This window comes from Alosa pseudoharengus, unplaced genomic scaffold (genome assembly GCF_046254945.1).
Source record: "Alosa pseudoharengus isolate Yale_2024_CS ecotype anadromous, Long Island Sound unplaced genomic scaffold, YU_APseudo_1.1 YU_APseudo_1.1_scf_7, whole genome shotgun sequence".
Taxonomy (NCBI): Eukaryota; Metazoa; Chordata; class Actinopteri; order Clupeiformes; family Clupeidae; genus Alosa; species Alosa pseudoharengus.
The window spans coordinates 3505613-3528314 of record NW_027468859.1 but is presented as its reverse complement, the minus strand read 5'-3'; the positions used below and the strand labels follow the sequence as shown (position 1 = coordinate 3528314).

Genomic DNA, 22702 nt, shown 5'->3' with positions numbered 1-22702 from the left:
AGAAAATTATGGGAAGTGCCCTTTTTCATCTGAGCCCCTGCTCCCCAAAATCTCTGTGCACGTCCCTGGTGGTGCTGTGTTCTTCTCTGTTTTATGTTATGTGTGGTGTTGCACCCACCCTCTTTTGGAGTGGTTTTGGAGTAGATTAAAGAATCTATCTAGGCTACAGCTACATCTATCTACAGCTCTGAGAGTTGACTGAGAAATCCTGTCTACTTGTTTTGTCTAAAGTCACATGAGAAGCTCTTATTGATTTGCATTCACGTTGTTCCCCTCTCACGGGACTGAACATTTTACTTCTGTCACCCTCTGTGGCACGAGGACAGACAAACCCCCCACTTCTAACTACAGGCTCTGTTATCACGACAGCTTCCTTTAGTCCACTGCGTGCCGTGCAGATAACAGGGGCTTGATATCACCCTAAGCCCCTTCAGAGAGGCATGTGCTGTGGTCATCCAGAGTGGACCATCTTTCGCAGACCCTCAACTACTCAGGCTCACACTGTTAGGGTCCTCGAGCCACGACATGTAGCTCCGGCGTTCAGCAGAGGTTGAATATACAATATAGCTAAAGAATAGTCGCTTCTTCAACAGTTAATAACCAGTTAAAGCAACATTACGAAGTTTTGACCTTAAGCTAAACGGCTTGCAAACACTACAAACAGCCCAATTAGCCCATTTCACATGATGTCCCCATTGTGTGACGCAACTTCTGCTGGAAGAGCACACAGTCCACACAGGAGAGACAGAAACAGAAAGACGTTTTACCACTTAAGGCATCATTAATATCAGCGAGGCTGGACACCTGGACACTGTGAAATGTTATATTATATTATATTATGAGCTACATAATGCATTACCTAGTGGGAATAACTGCTAAACTGTTAAAGATCTGTTCATCACATTACCACATACAGTCAAAATGAGTTTGTTTAGTTTGTAACAGTTTCCTATTATATCAAATCTATCTGCATAGTGCTGCTTTAACAGTATTACCACTGGTCACTGTTGGTCACTGTAAATAAGCATACTTGTATTACTACTGTATATACCTTGATCCATGCAACAAATCTGATGACAAAATGACCATTAAAGGAACCATATGTAAGATTGTGGCCAAAACTGGTACTGCAATCACTTTCAAATTACTGTAGAGAGGTGTATCCCCTCCCCCTCCCCCCTGACTCGAGGTTGCCAACCCGGATGCCGAAACACTAATGACTTTGTGATTAGTAGATACAGTAAGTGGAGGGTGGCGCATCAGGCCAAAACACAACATGACATGACAAAACACAACATCAACATCAGTTGAGGGCTGCAACTTCACTTTAAAAATGACAATATCCTGGCCGGACTACTGTTGTCAGTGATATAAGTATTTGAAATGAACATGATTTCTTAATGTCTAGTGACATATCAGGGCCATTTTATGATTAATTGAAATTAATTTCTTACATACAGTTCCTTTAAGTAAACTATTTGTCATTAAATGAAATAAAATAAATTATTTCCCTATTGCCTTTGCATTTACTGGTACTGTGTGTTGATCAAACAATACATTTGTTCTTGTCTTGCTTGACACATGCCAATTTATTTCAAAAATAAATATAATACATTTTATTTACACCATACCCCTATCCACACACACACACACACACACCAAAATTGCACAAAATCTTTTTTTAAATCAAAACAGTAGATAGAAAAAATTGAAACATGATATTTAAAAAGATACAGATAAAAATGAAATTGTGATCAAACTGACGCCATATCAAGGACCAGCCCTAAATGTGGATTTGGACCAGTAGTTACAAGTAAAGTCGCCAGAGTCCCAGCATGGCTCAAAGTGGAGTCCCAGCAGCACGGCTCTTTATTGAAGCAGATACCCACCACTCCATACAGCTGGGATTGAGCTCACAGTTTAATCCTTACACGGTGACTACCTATCACTCCAGTATACAGCTAAGATGGCAGTCACATTTTAACCCATTCACTGTGGCTACAAACCATTCCAGGGTACAGCTAACATGGCCCTCACAATTTTGTCCATTCACTGTGGCTATCCTACCATTTCAGAACACAGCTGAGATGGCAGAGTCACTCTCTCTACCACTAAGTTACTGCTAAAATGGCAGGCACTTTATACTCCATTCAGGGTTTCACATTCCTCTGCTGCTGTTCACCATCTGAGTTCATAGCAGAGGGAGTTTGATTGACAGTTCATGAGATGTGTAGTAGTCCCGGTGCTTTCACTGAAAATGGCCTCTCTAAGTGCTTAGTCACCAAGTGTACCCAAAGCCAGTTTTCTAGAGCAGTGAACGGTCTTTCTTTAGTTACACACATTTTTTTTCAACTCACGCACACACGCACACACACACACACACACACACACACAAAGCCTTCACATCATTTCATTCACAATTTCAGCATCTATCTTGAAGATTATTTAATGGGGTGAAAAATGTGTTGTGAACAAAATTAGAAATGTGAGAGCAGGTGGAATAAGTCAGAGATGACAAACAGAACAGCTCTGTAGGGCCTGGAAACCCCCGAGGGGAACTGTCAATCAACTGAGAGTCTCTCCTGGTATGCAGGTGTGCATGCCCATACACTTATATATAAAACTGCTGTCCACAGATATAATCTCTCCCTCTCTCTCTCTCTCTCTCTCTCTCTCTCTCACACACACACACACACACACACACACACACACACACACACACACACACACATACACACACACATACACATAAACAAGCAGCAATTAGACCGTCGTGAGACAGGTTAGTTTTACCCTACAGATGATGTATTGTTGCTGACAAGTACTACTAACAGCATGTGATCCCAGAAGAGGCAAATAAGTAAGCCTCAGCAGGGGCAAATAGGCGTCAGCAGAGGCAAATAAGTAAGCCTCAGCAGGGGCAAATAGGCGTCAGCAGGGGCAAATAGGCCTCAGCAGAGTGACATCCTCTTGCGGAACTGCTCCACGAGGGGCACCAGGCATCGGGGTGTGCCGCTCTGCAGGAGGAACGGGTGCTGGAGGAGGTCCGCAGCACTGGCCCGCTCCTTGGGGTTCCGGGTCAGCATCGAGCCCAAAAAGTCCCTCAGAACTGGGGAGACCTGGACAAAGATGGACAGAGGGGACATGATATTGTGAGTGAGGGAGAGGGAACTTTGCATTAGGAATGGAAATCCAAGTCCACTCAAACTCCCAAGTGTTTGTTGTGACTTATAAACTATATAAACTATATAATTATATAAAAAAACACCTCCACGCCATTCGATATATAACACATTTATCTCTCTCTCTCTCTCTTTCTGTCTATACTCGCTCTCTCTGTCTGTCTCATTCATACACATACATACCCACATATAACTAATACTGTATGAAGTTAAAAGCCTTGTGAGTAGCTTTTAAACACAGAGCAACAATTACAGTTTTTCTCAGTCGCTTTGGTGCTTTTCTCACATCACTATTAACATTTGCACAGCAGTTAGTGCATTTCTCAAAACAATTAGTGCAAACTGCAAAACCTTGTGGATAACCTGCAAAAGCACGTCACTTGCTCAAAATGGATAGTCCATTCCTCAAATCTACAAAACGATAGATTGTTAGAATAAATTGATCAGCTCATATGTATTTGGATGTATAGTTAGTCCATATCCATGCTATCTCCATGTGTGTGTGTGTGTGTGTGTGTGTGTGTGTGTGTGTGTGTGTGTGTGTGTGTGCTTGCCTTGTGTGTGTTCCTAACAGTGGGTGCGGGTTCGTCCCTCAGTTTTTTCATGGCGGTGACGGGTGTCTCGCTGAAGTACGGTGGCTCTCCGTCCACCATCTCCACCACCATGATGCCCAAGGACCAGATATCCACCTGCAGATCACAGCGGCACAGGGAACATTAACCAAACATGTACTCTCATTTCTCTCTCTCTCTTTCTATACTTATTTATGTAATACATCACAATAAAGGTCAATGTAAAGCTGTAATTATTTGTGAAGGATTTTCCATTTAAACCATGAGGAAGACATAAAAAAATCAACAACAAAAAAAATCAACATTCCAATCTGAATTTTGATTTAATTTAAACATATATTACTATCATATTATCATTGTTACATTAGGGTATTTGATATTTCTGTACAGAAGAAGGTTAACAACAAGAAATGTCTCTCTCTTCCTTCCCCTCTTCTCTCTCTCCTTCTCCCTCTCCTCTGTCTCTCCCTCCCTCTCCCTCTCTCTCTCCTCTGTCTCTCCCTCTCTCCTATTGTCCCTCTCTCTCCCTCTCTCTCTCTTTTCTCCCTCTCTCTCCCTCTCTCTCTGATAAGGAGATGACACCACCCCCTCAGTGCTCTACTCCCTCAGGCCTCTGCAGTATCTCCCCTGAGCCTGAGCAGATGACCCATCCCTCCCACCGCCACCCCCCACCCCCCGCCCCCCCAGGATTAGACTCTGCTATGTGCTATCTGTCTGTGCGTGGACAGGACAGGCCCCAGGACATAGATGGTCTGGAGAAACGAGGGGCAACGGATATAGACACAACCGCGGCAGGGGTCACCTCAGTGCCGTACGGCGTCTTGGAAACGACCTCTGGTGCCATCCAATATGGCGTCCCCACCAAGGACTTCCTCTTGGGGATGTCCTTACTGATCTGAGCACAGAAGCCAAAATCTGACAGCTTTATCTGAGGAGAAAATAAAAAAAGGTGAAAAAATACAACTGATACTATGATACTAAACACACAGATTATTACAGTAACAAGAGTCGATCCCCTATTGTCCTTCAGCCATATCAAAATGACATAACATATAATATAATATAATATAATATAATATAATATAATATAATATAATATAATATAATATAATATAGATGCATTTACTGACTGGATCATTTTTACCCTTTTATCTAGCCCTATTGTTTAACTATTATAACTGCTTTATAAAACATCTGCATATATTTGCCCTTGTCACAACTTCAAAATATTTACATTTACTCAGAATAATGCAAGTAAAGTCAGGTGAAAGATGAACAGAAATCTTGTTTTAGAGTTGAGAGGTGCGTTATAAACAGGAGTTGCAGGGGTCCAGGCAGAGGAGCAGAGAGTCACTCCTGATGTCTCTAAATGACTGAATAAGAGAAACGAATGAACGAATGAATGAAATCTAGGTTTAGAGTAGAGGACTGTAGAAGATCCTCACCCTCCCGTCTACGGTCAGGAGAATGGAGTCACTCTTGATGTCTCTGTGGATAACTCCTTGAGAGTGTAGATAAGCCAGCGCCTGAAGGACTGCCTCACACACGGTAGCGATCTGTTCCTCATTTAGCCTGCAAACACACACACACACACACACACAGACAGACAGACAGACAGACAGATACACATAAACACTATTATACTACTAACAGCATTTCATTAGTGTCAGTAAAGTGTTTGGACAAATAGCAAAAGAGGTTGATGTCGCCCCCTTGTGTCCTACAGAAGTTACATATCCCTGTGTATCCTTTTCCACCAACTGAAGTAAGGTTCCATTCTGGTTCGCAGTTCACAGATAGTTGGGGGTCATACCAGTGTTTTAGGATAGTTTTTCTGGCAACTGTTAATCTTGCATGGTCCACCATTGACTAATACCAACATCTAAAGAGTGATCATCATTTAATCAATATAACCATGTTTTTTGGGAAAAAACTGTGTGGATAATCTCTAATATTGTCTTTTATATCTTGTGAATATCATGAATCCCACCTGGTTTCTGAGACGATGTTGGTGAGAGCGCCGCCCTGCAGGTACTCCATGATCACCCACAGTTCCTCCTCCACAAGTGCACTCTTGAACATCTCCACCACATTCCTATGCCTGTAGTCTCTCATGATCACCACCTGCAGTGCAACACCGCAGGACATCAACATCCCAGAAAACATGACTTCCCAGAACACTGACATCACAGGACACAAACACCACAGGACACTGACATCACAGGACACTGACATCAAAGGACACTGGCATCACAGGACACTGACGTCACAGGACACTGGCATCACAGGACCCTGACATCACAGGACACTGATGTAACAAGACACTGGACTCACAGGACACTAATGGTGCGTTCATGGTGGGAGTATGAGCATTGTGGATTTGTTCCATGCACAAATAAGTCACTTCCTTGTTTATTTACGATATAATCATAAGTAAGTGATTGTGATATTGAATAATAATTCCCAGAGTACCTTTGAGTAACTACATGATGTTAGCCTTCTGGCCAGCTAGCCTATGAACATTAGCAACATCACCAGTTTGTTGTCGTCAAATGAACACTCTCAATTTGGAAGTCTGGAACTCCAAAATGTTCCAGCTGCATGAACGCACAACAACATCTCAGGACGTCAGCAACACAGGACCGAACGTCTCAGGACATTCAACATCACAGGAGATCAATATTACAGGAAGCCACCATCACAGGATGTCAACATCAAAGGACGTCAACATCACAGGACGTCAGAATCAACAGAAACTAATATCACACAATCCTAGCATCACAAAGTGTCACCATCATTGAATGGCAAATCAGACAATATGGGCTTGTTCCTTCCTACACACACATATTAACATACAAACACACACACACACACACACACACACACACACACCTCATTAAAGAGCAATTCCCTCCTCTGCTGCTTGCGTAGGTCCATCATCTTCACGGCGACCTGTCGACCTGTGTGCCTCTCCCGGGCGATACACACCACACCAGTCGAGCCTTCGCCGATCTTGACAAAGTTCTCCAGGTAGGCACGCGGGTCGCCCTTATCCACAACCATCTGCAGCGCCGCCTTGAACTGCTCGTGGGTCACCTTAGGTGGCTCTTGATCGGGGGATGGGGATAGTGTTTTCGGTGGACGGAGGCAGGGGGATCCAGGACCCGCTGGCCCAGTAGACGGAGCTCCTGCTGGGGAGGAACGCTGGCCTTCCTCCCTGGGGCCCTGGAGGTGGCTGGAGTACTTGGGGAGAGGTGCAGTGTCACTCCGGCCTGTAGGGGGCCCCATGGACAGACTAGAGAAAGGGTGTGAGGCCGGCTGGAGGGACGATCGTTGGGAAGACTTCGGGGTGCTGGTGCCATTGGGCCGAGAGATGGCTGCAATGCCCATTGAGTTTGTCTGTCACAGCAAAGAGTATCACACAGTGAGCTCTCGCACATAAGAAAAGCTTACCAGTTTAACACTGATAGACCAAAAAACAGTTTACCACAGTTTACCACTAGTAGACCAGAGACAAGTTTAACTCTTGTAGTGCAGAGACTACTTTTAATGCTGCGTACTGAAAAACATAAACATATCTAATGTGACTCTAGTGTGAACATAAACATACAAGATACAAGATACATGGATTGTATTTGTCACAAACATAGAGATACTTCGTAAAACATGTAGTGAAATGGCATTTAGCCATAGTTAATATACTTAGCATAGTTATGATTCTAGCGTGGAAATAAGCACAACATACCAAGGTGCTGCACTTTCAGTAGAGATAGTGTAAATGCCACACACTCAAATGCCAAAGTAAATCACTGAGCTTGTCTGACACAACACGGCTCACATAAGTGCAGTTTGTCATGTTCACTCAGGAATTGTCCATGTTAAACTTGCTGCAGTGACTTGCAAATAGCAGAGGTGTTAATCATAGCGATGGCAGAGTTGGGGTCAGGGTCAAACCTTCCTTAAGGCAGAAAAGAGAGAGTTCTCTGCGCTTCTGCAACCTACAACTAGACAGTGTCACCAGGGCAGGACAAGACAGCGTAGAGCAAAAAGAACGCAGGTGCAACACAGGTGTCTTCTTCATTTATAATTTTTATTCCAGGACTCTGATGAAGATGTAACCTTACGTCGAAACTGTTATGCAACTTAAGAAATAAAAAAAATAAAAAAAATATAAATTAAGAAGACATCTGTGTTGCACAGACGTTCTTTTCACTCTACACTTCCTGAAGGCAGATTAGTAGCAGACACAGTGCACAGCACACAGATGGTGTGTGTTTAGCCGTATGCGAGGTGTGTGTTTATTATGACCGCCGCGCAGTGAAGCGGCGGTCATATAGGTTTAGTCAGATTTTTTTTTTTTCTTTTTTCTTTTCTTTTTTGCATGTCCAAATTTCCGTCAATGATTCCCGGGACACTGAAAGACCGGGGTAGACGAAACTTGGTGGGCATGTAACCCCATATGGATAGCATGGAACCATCGTTTTTCGTTTTGATCTGTAGCCCCCGAAAGGAGGGTAGGGCAGACACAGTTTTCTGTGAATATCTCGAGAACCGTAAGGTTTAGGAGGACCATTTTTTTTTGTATGTTGATCTCAAGGGGCCATGTCAACCCATTCCATAACCACTCATTTCATGTATAGCGCCACCTAGTTAAACACAAAAAAGTAAAAATGAGGTGTTGTAATCGCAGGTATCTGTGACCTAACATAGTCAAAACTGCACGAAATTGGAAGTGTAGGATCATTATGACACCCTCTGAATGCACGCCAAGTTTCGTGGAATTCCGTTCATGGGGGGCCACACAATAAATTCATTTATGTTACTATACACCAACTGGCCTGTAGGTGGCCGGAGACAGTTTTCTGTGAATATCTCGAGAACCGTAGGGCCTAGGAGGTCCACCTTTTTTTTGTATGTTGATCTCAAGGGTCCATGTCAACCCATCCCATTACCACTTATTTCATGTATAGCGCCAACTAGTTAAAAATTATAAAGCAATTAAAAATTAGGTGTTTTCATCACAATATCTCTGGCTGACATGGTCAAAACTGCACGAAATTGAAAGTGTAGGATGATTATGGCACCCTCCGAATGCATGCCAAGTTTTGTGAACTTTCGTTTATGGGGGGCCTTACAATAAAATAATTTATGTGTACATTTAGTGACCGTACACCAACAAGGATTCCCGGGACACTGAAAGACCAGGGTATACGAAACTTGGTGGGCATGTAACTCCACATGGATAGCATGGAACCATCATTTTTCGTTTTGATATGTAGCCCCCCGCTGTACTGGACCCCCCCGAAAGGAGGGTAGGGCAGACACAGTTTTCTGTGAATATCTTGAGAACCGTAGGGCCTAGGATGACCAATTTTTTCCGTATGTTTGCCTCCAGGGGTCATGTTAACCCATTTCATGTGCACACATGTGCATAAACAGATACACACGCACACACATACATTCACAGTAATCATACGTATGACACATACTCACACAGTAGACATATGTACGCATGCATGCACATGCACAAACACACATACGCAGGCAAACACACAAGCACGCACGCACACACACACACACATAAACATAAACGTGTACACGCACACATGCACACAATTCAAGAATTTCTCAGAATTATGAACAGGCAAGATTGGGGTGGGGTTGTATAAAATGAATTTTACATGTGAAATCTATGAACTAATCATGTTTTGGTACTTGTTGTCTAGCAGATACCAGTGAGAATTGAGTGTGGCTAATGCAATTTAGTGAGACAGTTAGAATCATATAGGCCTTTCAGCGTGATTTATTTTTGTGGAAAAAATGTGCTGGTCATATTTTGTACCGCTCTGCAGTACATCTAGTTTTAATATGTGTTGTGTTTTATCAGCGTAGAGCGAACATAGTGGGTCTCATCGTTTGCTTTTACTCCTTTCCAGAGAATACCACTGAACGTGACTGACAAGCCATTCTGGCCAAGCAGAGGCGTCTTTGCGAACAACTTAGCTAAAATCTGATGCGTGATTGATGCCAGCCAATGTGCCCATACAGGACGCTGGCAGCCGATGTGCCCGTACAGGAAGCTTGGGTTATCTACAGTAACAAAACAAACAGGGGTGTGTCTCTCAAACGCCTCGTTGAACTACTACCACAGATAAATGATAGTCTCTCTCTCTCTCTCTCTCTCTCTCTCTCTCTCTCTCCACACACACACACACACACACACACACACACACACACACACACACACACACACACATCTCTCACACACTCTCTCCTCTCATGACTCATGTCTTCCTACCCAGCTGTGTGTCTTGCAGCATTTTATTTTTAATCTCAGCTTTCTCAAGTAACACTGGTTCTCAAAGTCCTCATTATAGTTGCTTATGTTAAAAGTTACTTGCAACTGCAAACCCCAAATCCCAATATATCACTCTCGCCATGGTGGTTACTCAATGACACTTTCAGGAAATGCAGCCTTGACTGTGTGATTATTCGGTCAGATCAACGGCATAGGTCCATGCAGCAGAGACAGAATCATAAATGCTGCTATGCCAACAATCTGATGCACACTGCCATTTGCAAATCTCCAGAATTCCATTCTATTATTATGAAACCAGAGCTGAACCACATTCCACACTGTGTTTAAGTCTTCACAAACACACCGACTGCATATCAGAAGTATGTTTCTTATTGCACAGCTAGTCAGCCTGCTCCTCTGGCCTCTGTGCAGAGACTTCCTCACTAGTGGATAGTGGGAGATTGTACTCTCGTCTGCTTCAGTTTCACATGAACCGGCTAATGCATTATTTACCAGTAAGATTCATCTTACCAGCCACCGGCAAATGACTCATTTTTTCCCCTCGCTGCACAGCCCTTAGGCTGTCCTGCTAAATCATCCTGTTTAAACCTGAAATGTACTTGTCTGGCTTAAAAAAAAAACAAATAAACGAATGTAGTAGCGATGTAGAATGTGGTAAAGCAATAACTTTGTAAAGGGTTGATCACCCCACAAAAATGTGAAGAAACTTTCATAGCAAACGTTGTCAACTAATTGCCAAAAGACACCAGTAAGCATGCTAGAAAGCTTTTCCTGATGGCAACTGTGCTCTTGTTGGTGTTTGCAAGGTTTCTGCAGGCCTTTTTTTATGTAGTTAGTGTGCTAGTTTTGCACCTAAACTCCTTACTAAGGACAAGGAAAAAGGACATCTGTGAGAAAGAGGGTACTGACCTTGAAGTCATAAGTCGAGTGAGGCCTCCTTGGGGTTTCCATGGAGATGCCATCAAGCTTGGGACTGAGGTTAACCTTAGTAGGCGTGTGATTGGAGGGTGGGTGGTTCAGGAAAAGGGAAGCAGGCCTCTGATTGGTTGCACTGCTTCTTTGAGCCATGTTGATTGGCTGAGCGTGGGGTGCCTCGCTGCGGGCGTAGCGCCCCATCTCCCCACCTCTGAGGGCCTCGGGTGGAGACGCAGCACCCCTTGGCGTGGCCCTGGGGCGGGCGAAGGGGTCGAGGCACACCTCATGCACAGACTTAGCGCGCGGTGCGCCGCCGTTGGGCTGTAGCGTGGCAATGGTCCTGCCAGGCCCCAGCGGGCTGCCTCTCTCGCTGTGCACATTCCAAACCCTCTCCTGCCAGTCGCCCGACGGGCTCGTCTGACCTGCCCGTGCCAGTGCCTCGGCGTTCATCTCCTCGTACTGGTAGCCGTCGCCCTCGGTGACCTCGCCGATGCGGCCCATGGACTTGGCGCGTTTCCGTAGCGATGGGCTGGTGCGGCGGAGAGAGTTGGAGCTGGAGACGGAGAGGCGGGCCATCTGGTTGAGGGCAGCGGAGATGTAGTCACCATGACCGATGAAGCTCCCGCGCACAATGGTCTGAGGGAAGGGGACACACACACACACACACACACACACACACACACACACATAAACTTAATCATGTGTCTTGCTCTGATGGACAGAGAAAAACACATTCACACACGCTTACTCTCGCTCCCACACATAGGGGATAGACAGACACACACACACATACACACACACACACACACACACACACACACACACACACACACACACACACACACACACACACACACTTATTCTCAAGCATTGTGGCACACTTTCTGTCATGCATAATGGTCTAGACAGACAGACAGACACACACACACACATTGTCACAAATAATGATCTGGGGGCAGTTATAAATTCACACAAATGTATGTATAAACATCTCTTTTGACAATATGTTAGTATCTCCCTTCAAGCCAGAAGAGGCAGATCCAGACATAAGCCTATCTACTGGACCTTGACATCAAAACCAGCAAGCTGCTTTGAAATGAGTTATCTTACTGAAGTTACTCAGTAAAGACACAGAGGCTTCCGATTGCACTACAGTACATGGGTCACATAAAGTCATTGTAAAACTAGGACATCTATATGCATATAAGTTGAAGCACTGTCTGTATGGGCCTAACATACTAGTCGTGTTTTTTCAGCAAAGCACTTTTACACACATATTAGGGGCTAGCAGCACCAGAAAGGTCGATGTGGCTGTGATCAACCAAGCCTTAGGCCCTTTGGAAAACATTGATCGCCTGTGCAGTCAACCAGGAAATTAAATTATTCAACTGATGGGGAATTAATGTTGATGCCAATGGGATGGAGTGTTTATTTGTGTTATTGAGTTCAACCAAGCACCTCTAAACAATTCTCAAAGGCAGAGCTTAACAAAGCAAACAGATTCACCACATTAAGTAACTCACTCACAAGTTGTGACCTTTTGAACTCTGCAATGACCTCCTGATTGATTCACCTAAAAACACCAGCAACAACATGTGCTGGTTACTCAGGGCAGTGATAATGACCTGATTATGTAAGACCTTCCAACACAAAGTATATTTCTCTTCACAAAGTAAAACCTACCACCATGCACCAAAACCAAAACTCTTCCTTTTCACATTCTCAGGTCAAACCTTCCCTCGAGCATGGAAAAACATTTTCAAGAAAACTCGCCTTACCACTTCCCTGGGACGAGTATTTGTCCCTGTGACAGATAACATATTAACTTTCATGGCCAAGCCCTGTGCTTCCTCTCTGGTAAAGCACTGAGCACAAAGATAAACTGACAAAGGAATCTACTGTAGACTCTTGTCTCAAGTGACAGCATTCAAGAAAGCTCTCTGTGCATCTTATCGTACTGAACACAATAACACCAACAATAAGTGCCTCAGATGGCATGCAGCATGACACCCAGGCTAAACGTGTCCTGCTGTGCTTGAAGGCTCATGTACTGTACACCCTATTCAGAGAGATGTTTCTTTCCTTTATCGACAAGCACAAACACAGCAAACCAAATACAGACAGACAGACAAGCTAAGACCAAGTCTATATAATGCATGTAACTTTGAGTAAAGATTCTGTTTCATTTAAATAGGCTTTCATTTCCTGTTCATAATACCTTTGTTCTCTGACAAACACACACACACACACACACACACACAAACACACATACACACACACACAAACACATGCACACACGCACAGACTGACACACTGACACACACACACACACACACACACACACACACACACACACACACACACAGGCAAACATACCTTCCTGGGGACGGGTTCCACATGGGTAATGGTGGAGGGGTCCACCATGGGTTTGGGCCTCTTGAGGGTGTCGATAAGGCTCTGCCACTGGGGTGGCAGCCCCAGGTAGCAGCCCTGCGCCGGGTCATAGGAGGTGTGCACACGGTGCTGGAAGTCCCGCGGCGCCGAGATCTCTGGCCTCCTGCGCTTCTTCTTCCGCCGGAACATGTCCAGGGGGGGCAGGCACAGGCACGAGTCCGGCGCGAGCACCTGCGGCACACAGGAAGCGGGGGTCCCGTTATGGCACGAGCGCCTCACCTTCTCCACCCACGCCATCACGAGACGAGAGAGCCCACCCGAGCCAGACGCTACGCGAGAGCAGCAGGGCCCCAGGCAAGTAGCGGCCACCAGTGAGGATGACCGCTCCTTGATGACAGCAGCCGGATCAGACTGCAGCCGGACCGGGACGCAGCCGACCGCCAGAGAAGAGTGTAACGGGAGTGCAGCTGGCACCTGGCAACGAGAGCGAGTGTCACGCGCCAGCGAGGACAGATAGAGCAAATTACGCGCCTGAGAGAAGCACGCGGACAGACCTGCCCAGCAGCTAAACAGGAGGACCCAGAGCAAAGGACAGGCGGCCACCAACCACCGCAGCGACCGCCCTGCTAAAGCGCGACGAGGAAAAGCAGATGAGGAGCGGTGGCGCTGATGAGAGCGGATGGGTGCAGTGGAGCTCAGATGGCTCCACCACAGCACTCCCACATGGGTGTGTGTGTGTGTGTGCCTCTCCAACAGAACGCACACAACCAACACACCAACACTAGAATAACACACGTGGGGAACTGGCTCTGAGTCCCTGTCACTCAGGTGAGCAAGACAGAATAGGCGGAGAGGGAGGAGGCGGGGAGGGGGAGGGAGGGAGGGGAGGGGAGGGGGAGGGAGGGAGGGAGGGGAGGGGTTACGGTCACACCCCCCCTCTGTCTGTGCCAATGAGCCGGCCATGTCTGGTATGTGGACGCAGCCCCGACTGCCCCAGAGCCATCTGTCACCCTCTGTCCACCTCTACTGGTGTCACAGGGGAACAACTCACAATAACTCACAAAGGCACAGGAATAAACAACCCGTTTAGGGTTAGCTCATAACAGACAAACTCGACAATAAACAATGTGCTTCAGGCATTAACTAATGCTCTTTAGAGTTAAAGACTATTCTAAAATGTAGGAATACATAGCAGTATGCCAGCCATTGAGAGAGAAATGGATAGGTTTGAACATATGCATGGGATAATATTCAAACGTGGGACTAAATACTCTTTCTCTCATGGCGTTCAACAAGAGAGATCTCTCTGATCAGGTGATTCTCCTCAAGCTGCCTGCCTGCCTGTCTGTCTGATTGATTGCCTGTTTGCCTGCCTGCCTGTCTGTCTGTTTGATTGCCTGTTTGCCTGCCTGCCTGTCATGAGACTATGCCAGCAGTTGTGTGGTGACATGTTCAACACCTCTTATGTGACAAACATGAGCATTCAATTCCCATGAGGTCAGCTGGGAATCAGGGGAAGGCTTGGGGCCTGATGTGGGGGCTGGGATTTGCATGTGGCAGGGGTGGCTAGGGTAAGTTTCTGGAGTAGTTAGGGTAACTGGGGTATCTGGGCTTGCTGGGGTAAGTATCTGGGATAGGTAAGGGGTGGCTAGGGTAACTGTAGTATCTGGAGTGTCTAATGTAGCTGGCGTGGATGGGGTAAGTGGGGTAACTGTGGTGTCTGGGGGTATCTAGGGCTATTGGGATTGCTGTGGTGGTTGCTGGGATTGCGAGCTGACTGCTGGTTCAGTTCAGTTCATTGATCGTGTCCTGATCATATCCCTGTGTGAGCCGTTAGCCTTGTCCACAACACAGCAGGCTGCAAGAGGGCTGAGTGTTCTTTTTAGAGCTGCACTACACTGCAGCCAGCTGTGCTAAAACCGATAACTGGCCATCAGTGAGATTGACCGTTTCATGAACAGGGCATTTTATTGGTCTGTAGTTACAAGGGCAAAACATAATTTGCACATTTTTACGTAATGATAATTTACATTCTTTACAAATGTGGGGGGAAAAATAATTACCGGTAAAACAGTAAACTTGTCTATCAAATGTGAGCTTTGGATAAAAACATATGCTAAATGAATGGGATAAATGTTAATATAAATGTACTGTGTGGACAAGTTAAATGAGTTCAGTTATTTGTCAGTGCAGTACAGTAGTACAGTCATTTGCCAATTTAAAGACAGATGACAAATATCTCACCTTTAAATGCTAAAATTAGAGATGGTTTAATCCACTCCAACACACCTGGCAAACTCACCATGCGGCCAGTAAAACTCCAAGACTAATTATTAAGTAGCTTTCATCATATAGTATGTTCAAACCCCGGGATGTGATCTGCTTCCTGCTCTGTGAAAAACAGCTCTAAGGATATGGGAAGGACTTTGAAATAACAAAGTTTACCCCTGTTTTGTTTCAAAAGATAAAATACATGCTGCCACCATAAAACCGAGTCATGACTCATGTTCACATGATTGCCTGAGTGGAAGCTTAGGTCGTGTTTACTCAAGCTGAGGGTAAACACCCCCTTCCTTGAAGGTGACACACATGACCAGGATATCAGCCCGTGTTTTAGTTTATGCCACAACCAAGACAGTAGCCAAAACTGCTGCCAATCATCTGGTCCAGCTCTGGCCCGATCTGGCATGGACACACACAGTAATTCAATCCTATCCAGGACATTAAACCTTTGACCTTAGGACAGTTAATAACAATTATATATCATTTGAAGTGTTTAAGCCTCCCATTAAAGTTGAATCTCTTCAATGAAATCTCTAAAAGAAAATCTTTAAATCTTTCACTCAAAATGTTCAGTCCCAGGTTCAGTCCAATCCAAGATATTACTCTAATTAGTTGATCATTTTCACATGCTGTTTCTACACAATCCTTACTGATCTTTACAAACTTTCACTCACTTTCTCTTCAGCTGAATTTATCTAACCCAGGCAAGAATCCAGCAATGAGGTGCTAAACACCTGCAGAGGATGAGGCAAGATCATAAATCTGTGTGCAATTGTGATGGATCATAATTGATGTTGCTGAGAAGTCTTACCGTTTAGTTGTGTTTTTTTGTTTGTGGTTATTTCTGTATGCTTTCTTGCGCTTGAGATGAGTCAGTGAGTTATTCCATCGCTCACACCATTACTCCTTCGTCAGTAATGATCTGCAGAAGAGAGAGAGAGAGAGAGAGAGAGAGAGAGGGAAAAGGAGACAGAGAGAGAGTGAAAAGGGAAGCACACCAGAAGGGAGAGAGAGAAAGAGAGGAGAGAAAGACACACAGAAGAGTGCAAGGAGAGAGAGAGGGGGGGGTATTGAGAAAGAAAAACAGGAGAGAGAGAGAAGCGAACATGAGGAGAAGAGGACAGAGGAGGGTGTAGTCCATTAGTCCCATTCTCTGGTCTTTTCTCTCTTCATCCACCTGTTGCAGAGCTGCAGCACTCACCATTGATCTCCTCTTTCAGTTCTCTCAGTGTGTGTGTGTGTGTGTGTAGGTGTGTGTGTGTGTGTGTGTGTGTGTGCCGCTCACTCTCAGGGCGGGCCCAGCCTTTGAGCTGGAGTGTGTGTGTGTGTGTGTGCGTGTGTGTGTGTGTGTGTGTGTGTGTGACCTGCTCACTGTCAGGGCAGACCTAACCTTGAACTTGGAGCTGAGTGTGAGACAAAGACACGTGCCCCCGTTCACACGTTGTGTGTGTGTGTGTGTGTGTGTGTGTGTGTGTGTGTGTGTGTGTGTGTGTGTGCGTGTGTGTGTGTGTGTGTGTGTGTGTGTGTGTGTGTGTGTGTGTGCGTGTGTGCGTGTATGTGTGTGTGTGTGTGTGTGTGTGTGTGTGTGTGTGTGTGTGTGTGTGTGTGTGTGTGTATGTGTGTGTGTGTGTGTGTGTGTGTATGTGTGTGTGTGTGTGTGTGTGTGTGTGTGTGTGTCTGCTTATCACTCCCAGATTCATATATACATGAACATATAGCCACTCCCCCATCCAGCCTGGGTTTCCTGTGCTATATTCCTGCGCCGGTAGCTGATGATAAGCAACTACAAAATGAAACATACTGCATGTATATACTATTTGTATATGTAATATACTCATGAGCCTCATACTAAATGAACCTTTCTCAGTCAGTCACTATCAGTAGGCCCTAGATAGAGATCACCAGCCTAGTAGACAACATTAAAAGTCTGTTCAAGACCAAGAACACCTGTGTGTGTGTGTGTGTGTGTGTGTGTGTGTGTTATGGTTTAAAAAAGAAGAACCAGGTGTGTCGGGCTATGAACAGCTGCGTGTGTGTGTGTGCTCATCACTCATAGCACTACGAAACCCCTCAGAGTTCAGTAGGTGAGCAAGTAGTCAGACTGATGACACATTATCCAGCACTGCATCCTCTCATGGGGATGGATGTGGGGTGGGATCTCTCTCTCTCTCTCTCTCTCTCTCACACACACACACACACTCACAGTCTTTCTCTCTCGCTGACATATACACCCACACACACACACGCACAAATCCCCTACAGGATTTCAACACTTTTTTAGACACCTTAAACTCACATCACCCATCCATCTCACTTAAGGCCACTATTGACCCTCACCAGATTCATTTTCTAGACACCACCATCTTTTTCACCCCCGTTTCACCCACACATAAAACTTTTAGTTCCAAAGTTTATTTCAAACCCACAGACACTCATTCACTTTTGCACAAGCACAGTAATCACCCCAAACACACGTTTAGATCCATAGTTAAATCACAAATCATCCGCTTTCATCGCATCTGCTCCTTCCCCACAGACCTTCACCATGCCATACAACAACTCTTTCAAGCCCTCCGTAAGAGGCACTACTCTAAACGTTTCCTCCGCCACATTAAGCACTTGACTCTGGCCGGCCTTGCTCCCACTCACTCATACACCCCAAACACTTGCCCATCACCCACTCCCACACCAGACCTTCCTCTTAACCCCAACCCGGACCCCAACCCAGACCCAGATCCTAATCCCAACCCTTTTCCTAACCTTAACCCTGACTCTAACGCCAACCCTTTTCTTAACCTTAACCCCAACCCAAACCCTTTCCTAACCCTAACCCCAACCCGTTTCCTAACCCTAACCCCAACCCTCTTCCTAACCCTAACCCCAACCCTCTTCCTAACCCCAACCCTGACCCACCCCATCTCCTGCCCCTTATTGGCACCTACTCACACGGCATACAATACCTTCACCACACACTGAAACAACACTATACTGAATTCCAAACAACACACCCCACCTTCCAACACCACACACTCTTCTCTGCATATAGACGCAATAAAAACCTCAAAGACCTCCTCATACGCACCACCTTCACCCGTCACTTACAACCCCCACCCCCTAAAGAAAACGTACACTTCACCCCTCACCTCTTTATCACCAATATTCATAGTCACTGTTCTGCACCCACCAATCCATTAAACTTAGACACTCCCAATTTAGTATATGTTATCACCTGCACTCACTGTCACATGTTGTACATCGGGGAAACTGGACATACACTACGCATACGCCTCAAACAACATCTGCACAACATACACAAAAATACACTCAACACTTATCTCGTCACACACTTCCAGACGCACAACATCACACATTTGAGGGTCTGTGGCCTTGAAGGGAACCCAGGCTGGACAATTTTACAGAGGAAAAGAGCAGAGAGATTGTGGATTTTAAAACTTCAAACACTACACCCACAAGGTCTTAATGAAAAATTAAATTAAAGTTTTAAACCACCCTGTGTCTTTTTTTACAGCTCCTCTCTTTTATCTCTTCTTTTTAACTTTTATTTTATTCATTTTTATTTTACTTTATTTTATTTGACTTTTAGATGGGAATAGTGGGGCGAGAACAACTGGCCAGTGCACAAATAGTAAAACCAACTATACTATATAAATAAAATGTTAATTCTAATTTACGTAACCTAACTAGATAGATAGATTTACTTTATTGATCCCCAGGGTTGACTGGTTGAACTGGTAGAATATGAGCCACATAAGCCACAGGCTTTGTGCTGTGACGAGGGTGGTGACACCATTGTCTTCCATTGTGTGAAACTCATCTCAGGGTGTGCATCTGTCACACTGACATAACACTGAGTGGCCACACCATATCTGCAATTCAGCAGCAAACTGCAGAGCTTATCACTCTATTCACTACCAAAATTCATTACAAAATGCATCATTCATTTGTCACATTCCATCAATTGTGTTTGTTACCTTTGAACAATTAGTTAACAAGTATAATACAATTTCCAATGAGTTCCTGAGCATTAGCCTCAGGTTAGCAATTGTACTGCATCTCTGAGGAGATTAAGCTACACGCCCTGCCAAGACTCAGGATGAAAGGTCAAATATAACACTGTTTCTGCTATTACCAATATTATCAGTATCAGGGAGGGAAAAGGTTGAAAGCCTTTACTGCTTAGCATACATACAACAGATGAATAAACATGAACTATAACACTAGGTATGAACTGAAGACAAAACATTATCAGTTTCACTTGACAGTAGTTCTGAGCCATGAATATTACCTGCATTTAATGCCAGCTTTATTGCAGCTAGATGCTTCCAGAAAGCTGCTCTTCCATGTTGAGTCATAAATCCATTTCAGCCTTTGTTTCAGTTCTTACAGCGCCAGCCAAAAAATAAAAGATCCAGAAGCTTAAATTCTTCCTCTCCAGGTAAGCAACTTCACTCTAGAATTGCCAGAACACATGGTTCTACATGGTTCTGAGATCAAGGACGCTCCAGACGTTACACGATTCCTGTCCGTCTGGAGACAGCAGTACCTTGGAATGAAGTGTAATCAGAAGCCTGAGCTCCAAATTACCGGTACATTCCCTGTTGTCACCTGGATCTGAGCTCCATGGGTGGAGACACAGGACAGTTTAGGCCTCTGTCCAATGACCCGTCTCATCTAGGGACAGCTCCCCAGCTCCAGCTTGGTAATCCCTCTGCGGTGGACGTCTCCCGCTCTACAGCTGGTGTCTCTGTGCTTCGCTCCACTCACTCCTCTCCTGGCGTGAGCTCATTCTGCACTTTGTCCGGACCTGCCCCACTCTCTCTCTCTCTCTCTCTCAGCTGCATGTGGAGGGATACATTCTTTCAACCGCCTCTCCCGACTTAAAATAGCGATTCAAATTTTAAAAAAATATTCGGAAGAACCACTCAAACCTCTCTGAGTGGACCACCAGAACCATTCATGTATGGTCACGCTTGACAACAGCCGAGAGACAAGAGTCCGGGGGAGCAGAGCAGAGGCTACCAGGCAGCACAAGCCTCTCTGCACCTGGGAGCTTCCTGTGGGTTCCCTGCCTCTCTGCACCTGGGCTGGGAGGTTCCTGTGGGTTCCCTGCCTCTCTGCACCTGGGCTGGGAGGTTCCTGTGGGTTCCCTGCCTCTCTGCACCTGGGCTGGGAGGTTCCTGTGGGTTCCCTGCCTCTCTGCACCTGGGCTGGGAGGTTCCTGCGGGTTCCCTGCCTGTCTCTGTACCTGGGCTGGGATGTTCCTGTGGGTTCCCTGCCTCTCTCTGCGCCTGGGCTGGGAGGTTCCTGTGGGTTCCCTGCCACTCTGCACCTGGGCTGGGAGGTTCCTGCGGGTTCCCTGCCTGTCTCTGTGCCTGGGCTGGGATGTTCCTGCAAGTTCCCTCCCTCCTCCTCTGCGGAATGAGAATGAGCGAGGGGCAGGGCTGGACAGGCAGGTAGGCAGGCAGGATTGCTTTCCAGGTCTGTGACAGGCTCCCGCTTGCCCTGTGTGGGTCCCTCTTCCCTCAGGGTGTGTGTGTGTGTGTGTGCGTGTGTGTGTGTGTGTGTGTGAGAGAGGTGATGAGTTGTGCTTAGGGGCGCATGCAGTGTGTGTGTGCATACTGTAGCTAGCTGGGACATGCTCCACTGTGGGTGACTCAGAGGCTGTTGGAGCAGCCTGGGTCTTGTTTCGTTTGCATGCATTATCAGGGCCAGCTAGCTGTGCAAACTCACTAGCGGTAGATATGGCGCAATAGGGAAGCGTTTATGGTCCTGTGGCCCTGTCGCATGACAACTCTCCAAAACAATATCCTCAAGTGCTTCTCAGGCAGTAGCAAGGAGCAACTGTTGCATGTTTTGTGTAATTCAGTTGTGTGTGCATAAATGCAAATGAAAAAAAAAAACAGTGTGACTGATGCTTTGTGGAAAAATACAAGCATGTTGCACACCAAGCTGTTTCCTGGCCAGCCTGGGATCCAGGATCACAGCAACAGACTTACCTGGGGCTGGGACTCGAGATTATATCAACAGACTTACCTGGAGGGCTGAGACTCGAGATTACATAAACAGACTTACCTGGAGGGCTGTTGAGATCACATCAACAAACTCTCCCCTACTCACTCAGCGATGAGCCCATGATGACGGGGGCTGCAAATGCATGTCCCACTAATATGTAACCATTACCAGTAGATTTATGCTGTACAGAGGGTAACATGAACAACACAGCTGGTTTACTTGGTCATACTGTATCACTGAGTATGACAAGGAGTCATTTGTACTGCAGGATAAAAGCACACAGACATTGCATGCATTACTCTAGCACAGGGTTCAAACAAAACAGCTCACTACTCCCTCCCGTGCAATTGAAACTTTCCTAAACGCGCATCTCGTTGGTGATTTGCTTGGAACAGCAGTTCTTTGTTTTTATGGTCCAGGCTGGACCAAGTTGTTTTCGTTGCCGTTTTTGGAGTCTGGGCTGTCCACAGAGACCACATTCTTTTACAGTGTATTCGGGGCATAGGCAGCTAGCGGATGGTGAGGTGATGTTTGCTGTATATGACAAAAAATGTTTTAGCTTAGAAAACGCGTAACATCGCTTAGAGCACCTTTAATAAAGCCCATCATTATTGCAGATTTGCACGAAAGTCATGCATTGTTCATATTTCCTACCCTGGAAATCCAGAGTTCTCGCGAGAGCACAATTTGAATTGTGTCTGCAAGAGACTCTGGCAATGAGTAATGATGCACGTTACTTTTGCCCCTTGCATCGCGGGAAACCAATCACATCGGTGTATCTGATACAGGCGGGCCAGAGGTGAGCTAAACAAATGACGGCAGCGCTGCAACGTTAGAGGTCAGTAAACATTGGTCGTAGTGTTATCTAATTGCGTTGAAGTCCGGAATCATTCAGAGTAAACATTGGTCTAGTGTTATCCAGTTGCGTGCAGTGAGATTTTCAAATGCATGCATGTTGCCGCCCCTCGAGTTAGGCCATTACATTGTTCGTGGCCAGACCCTTA

The 22702-nt window shown here is 45.6% G+C and overlaps 1 protein-coding gene across 2 annotated transcripts; it reads right to left on the bottom strand.

The window, feature by feature from the left end:
- Positions 1 to 1575: 1575 nt before the first annotated feature.
- On the bottom strand, positions 1576 to 20989 carry LOC143110057 (serine/threonine-protein kinase PAK 6-like). Of its 2 annotated transcripts, XM_076272889.1 has the most exons (10): positions 19972 to 20989; positions 16477 to 16587; positions 13365 to 13613; positions 10983 to 11624; positions 6647 to 7153; positions 5745 to 5878; positions 5200 to 5326; positions 4557 to 4682; positions 3737 to 3871; positions 1576 to 3119 (listed from the first exon to the last, which is right to left on the bottom strand). In XM_076272889.1, exons 3-10 carry the CDS (start codon positions 13569 to 13571, stop codon positions 2952 to 2954), a joined length of 2046 nt encoding a protein of 681 aa, XP_076129004.1. In that variant the 5' UTR covers positions 13572 to 13613; positions 16477 to 16587; positions 19972 to 20989; the 3' UTR covers positions 1576 to 2951. The 2 variants fall into 2 exon arrangements, with proteins under 2 accessions (XP_076129004.1, XP_076129003.1); XM_076272888.1 differs by lacking the exons at positions 16477 to 16587; positions 19972 to 20989 and having other exon boundaries at positions 13365 to 14179.
- Between the last annotated feature and the right edge of the window lie 1713 nt (positions 20990 to 22702).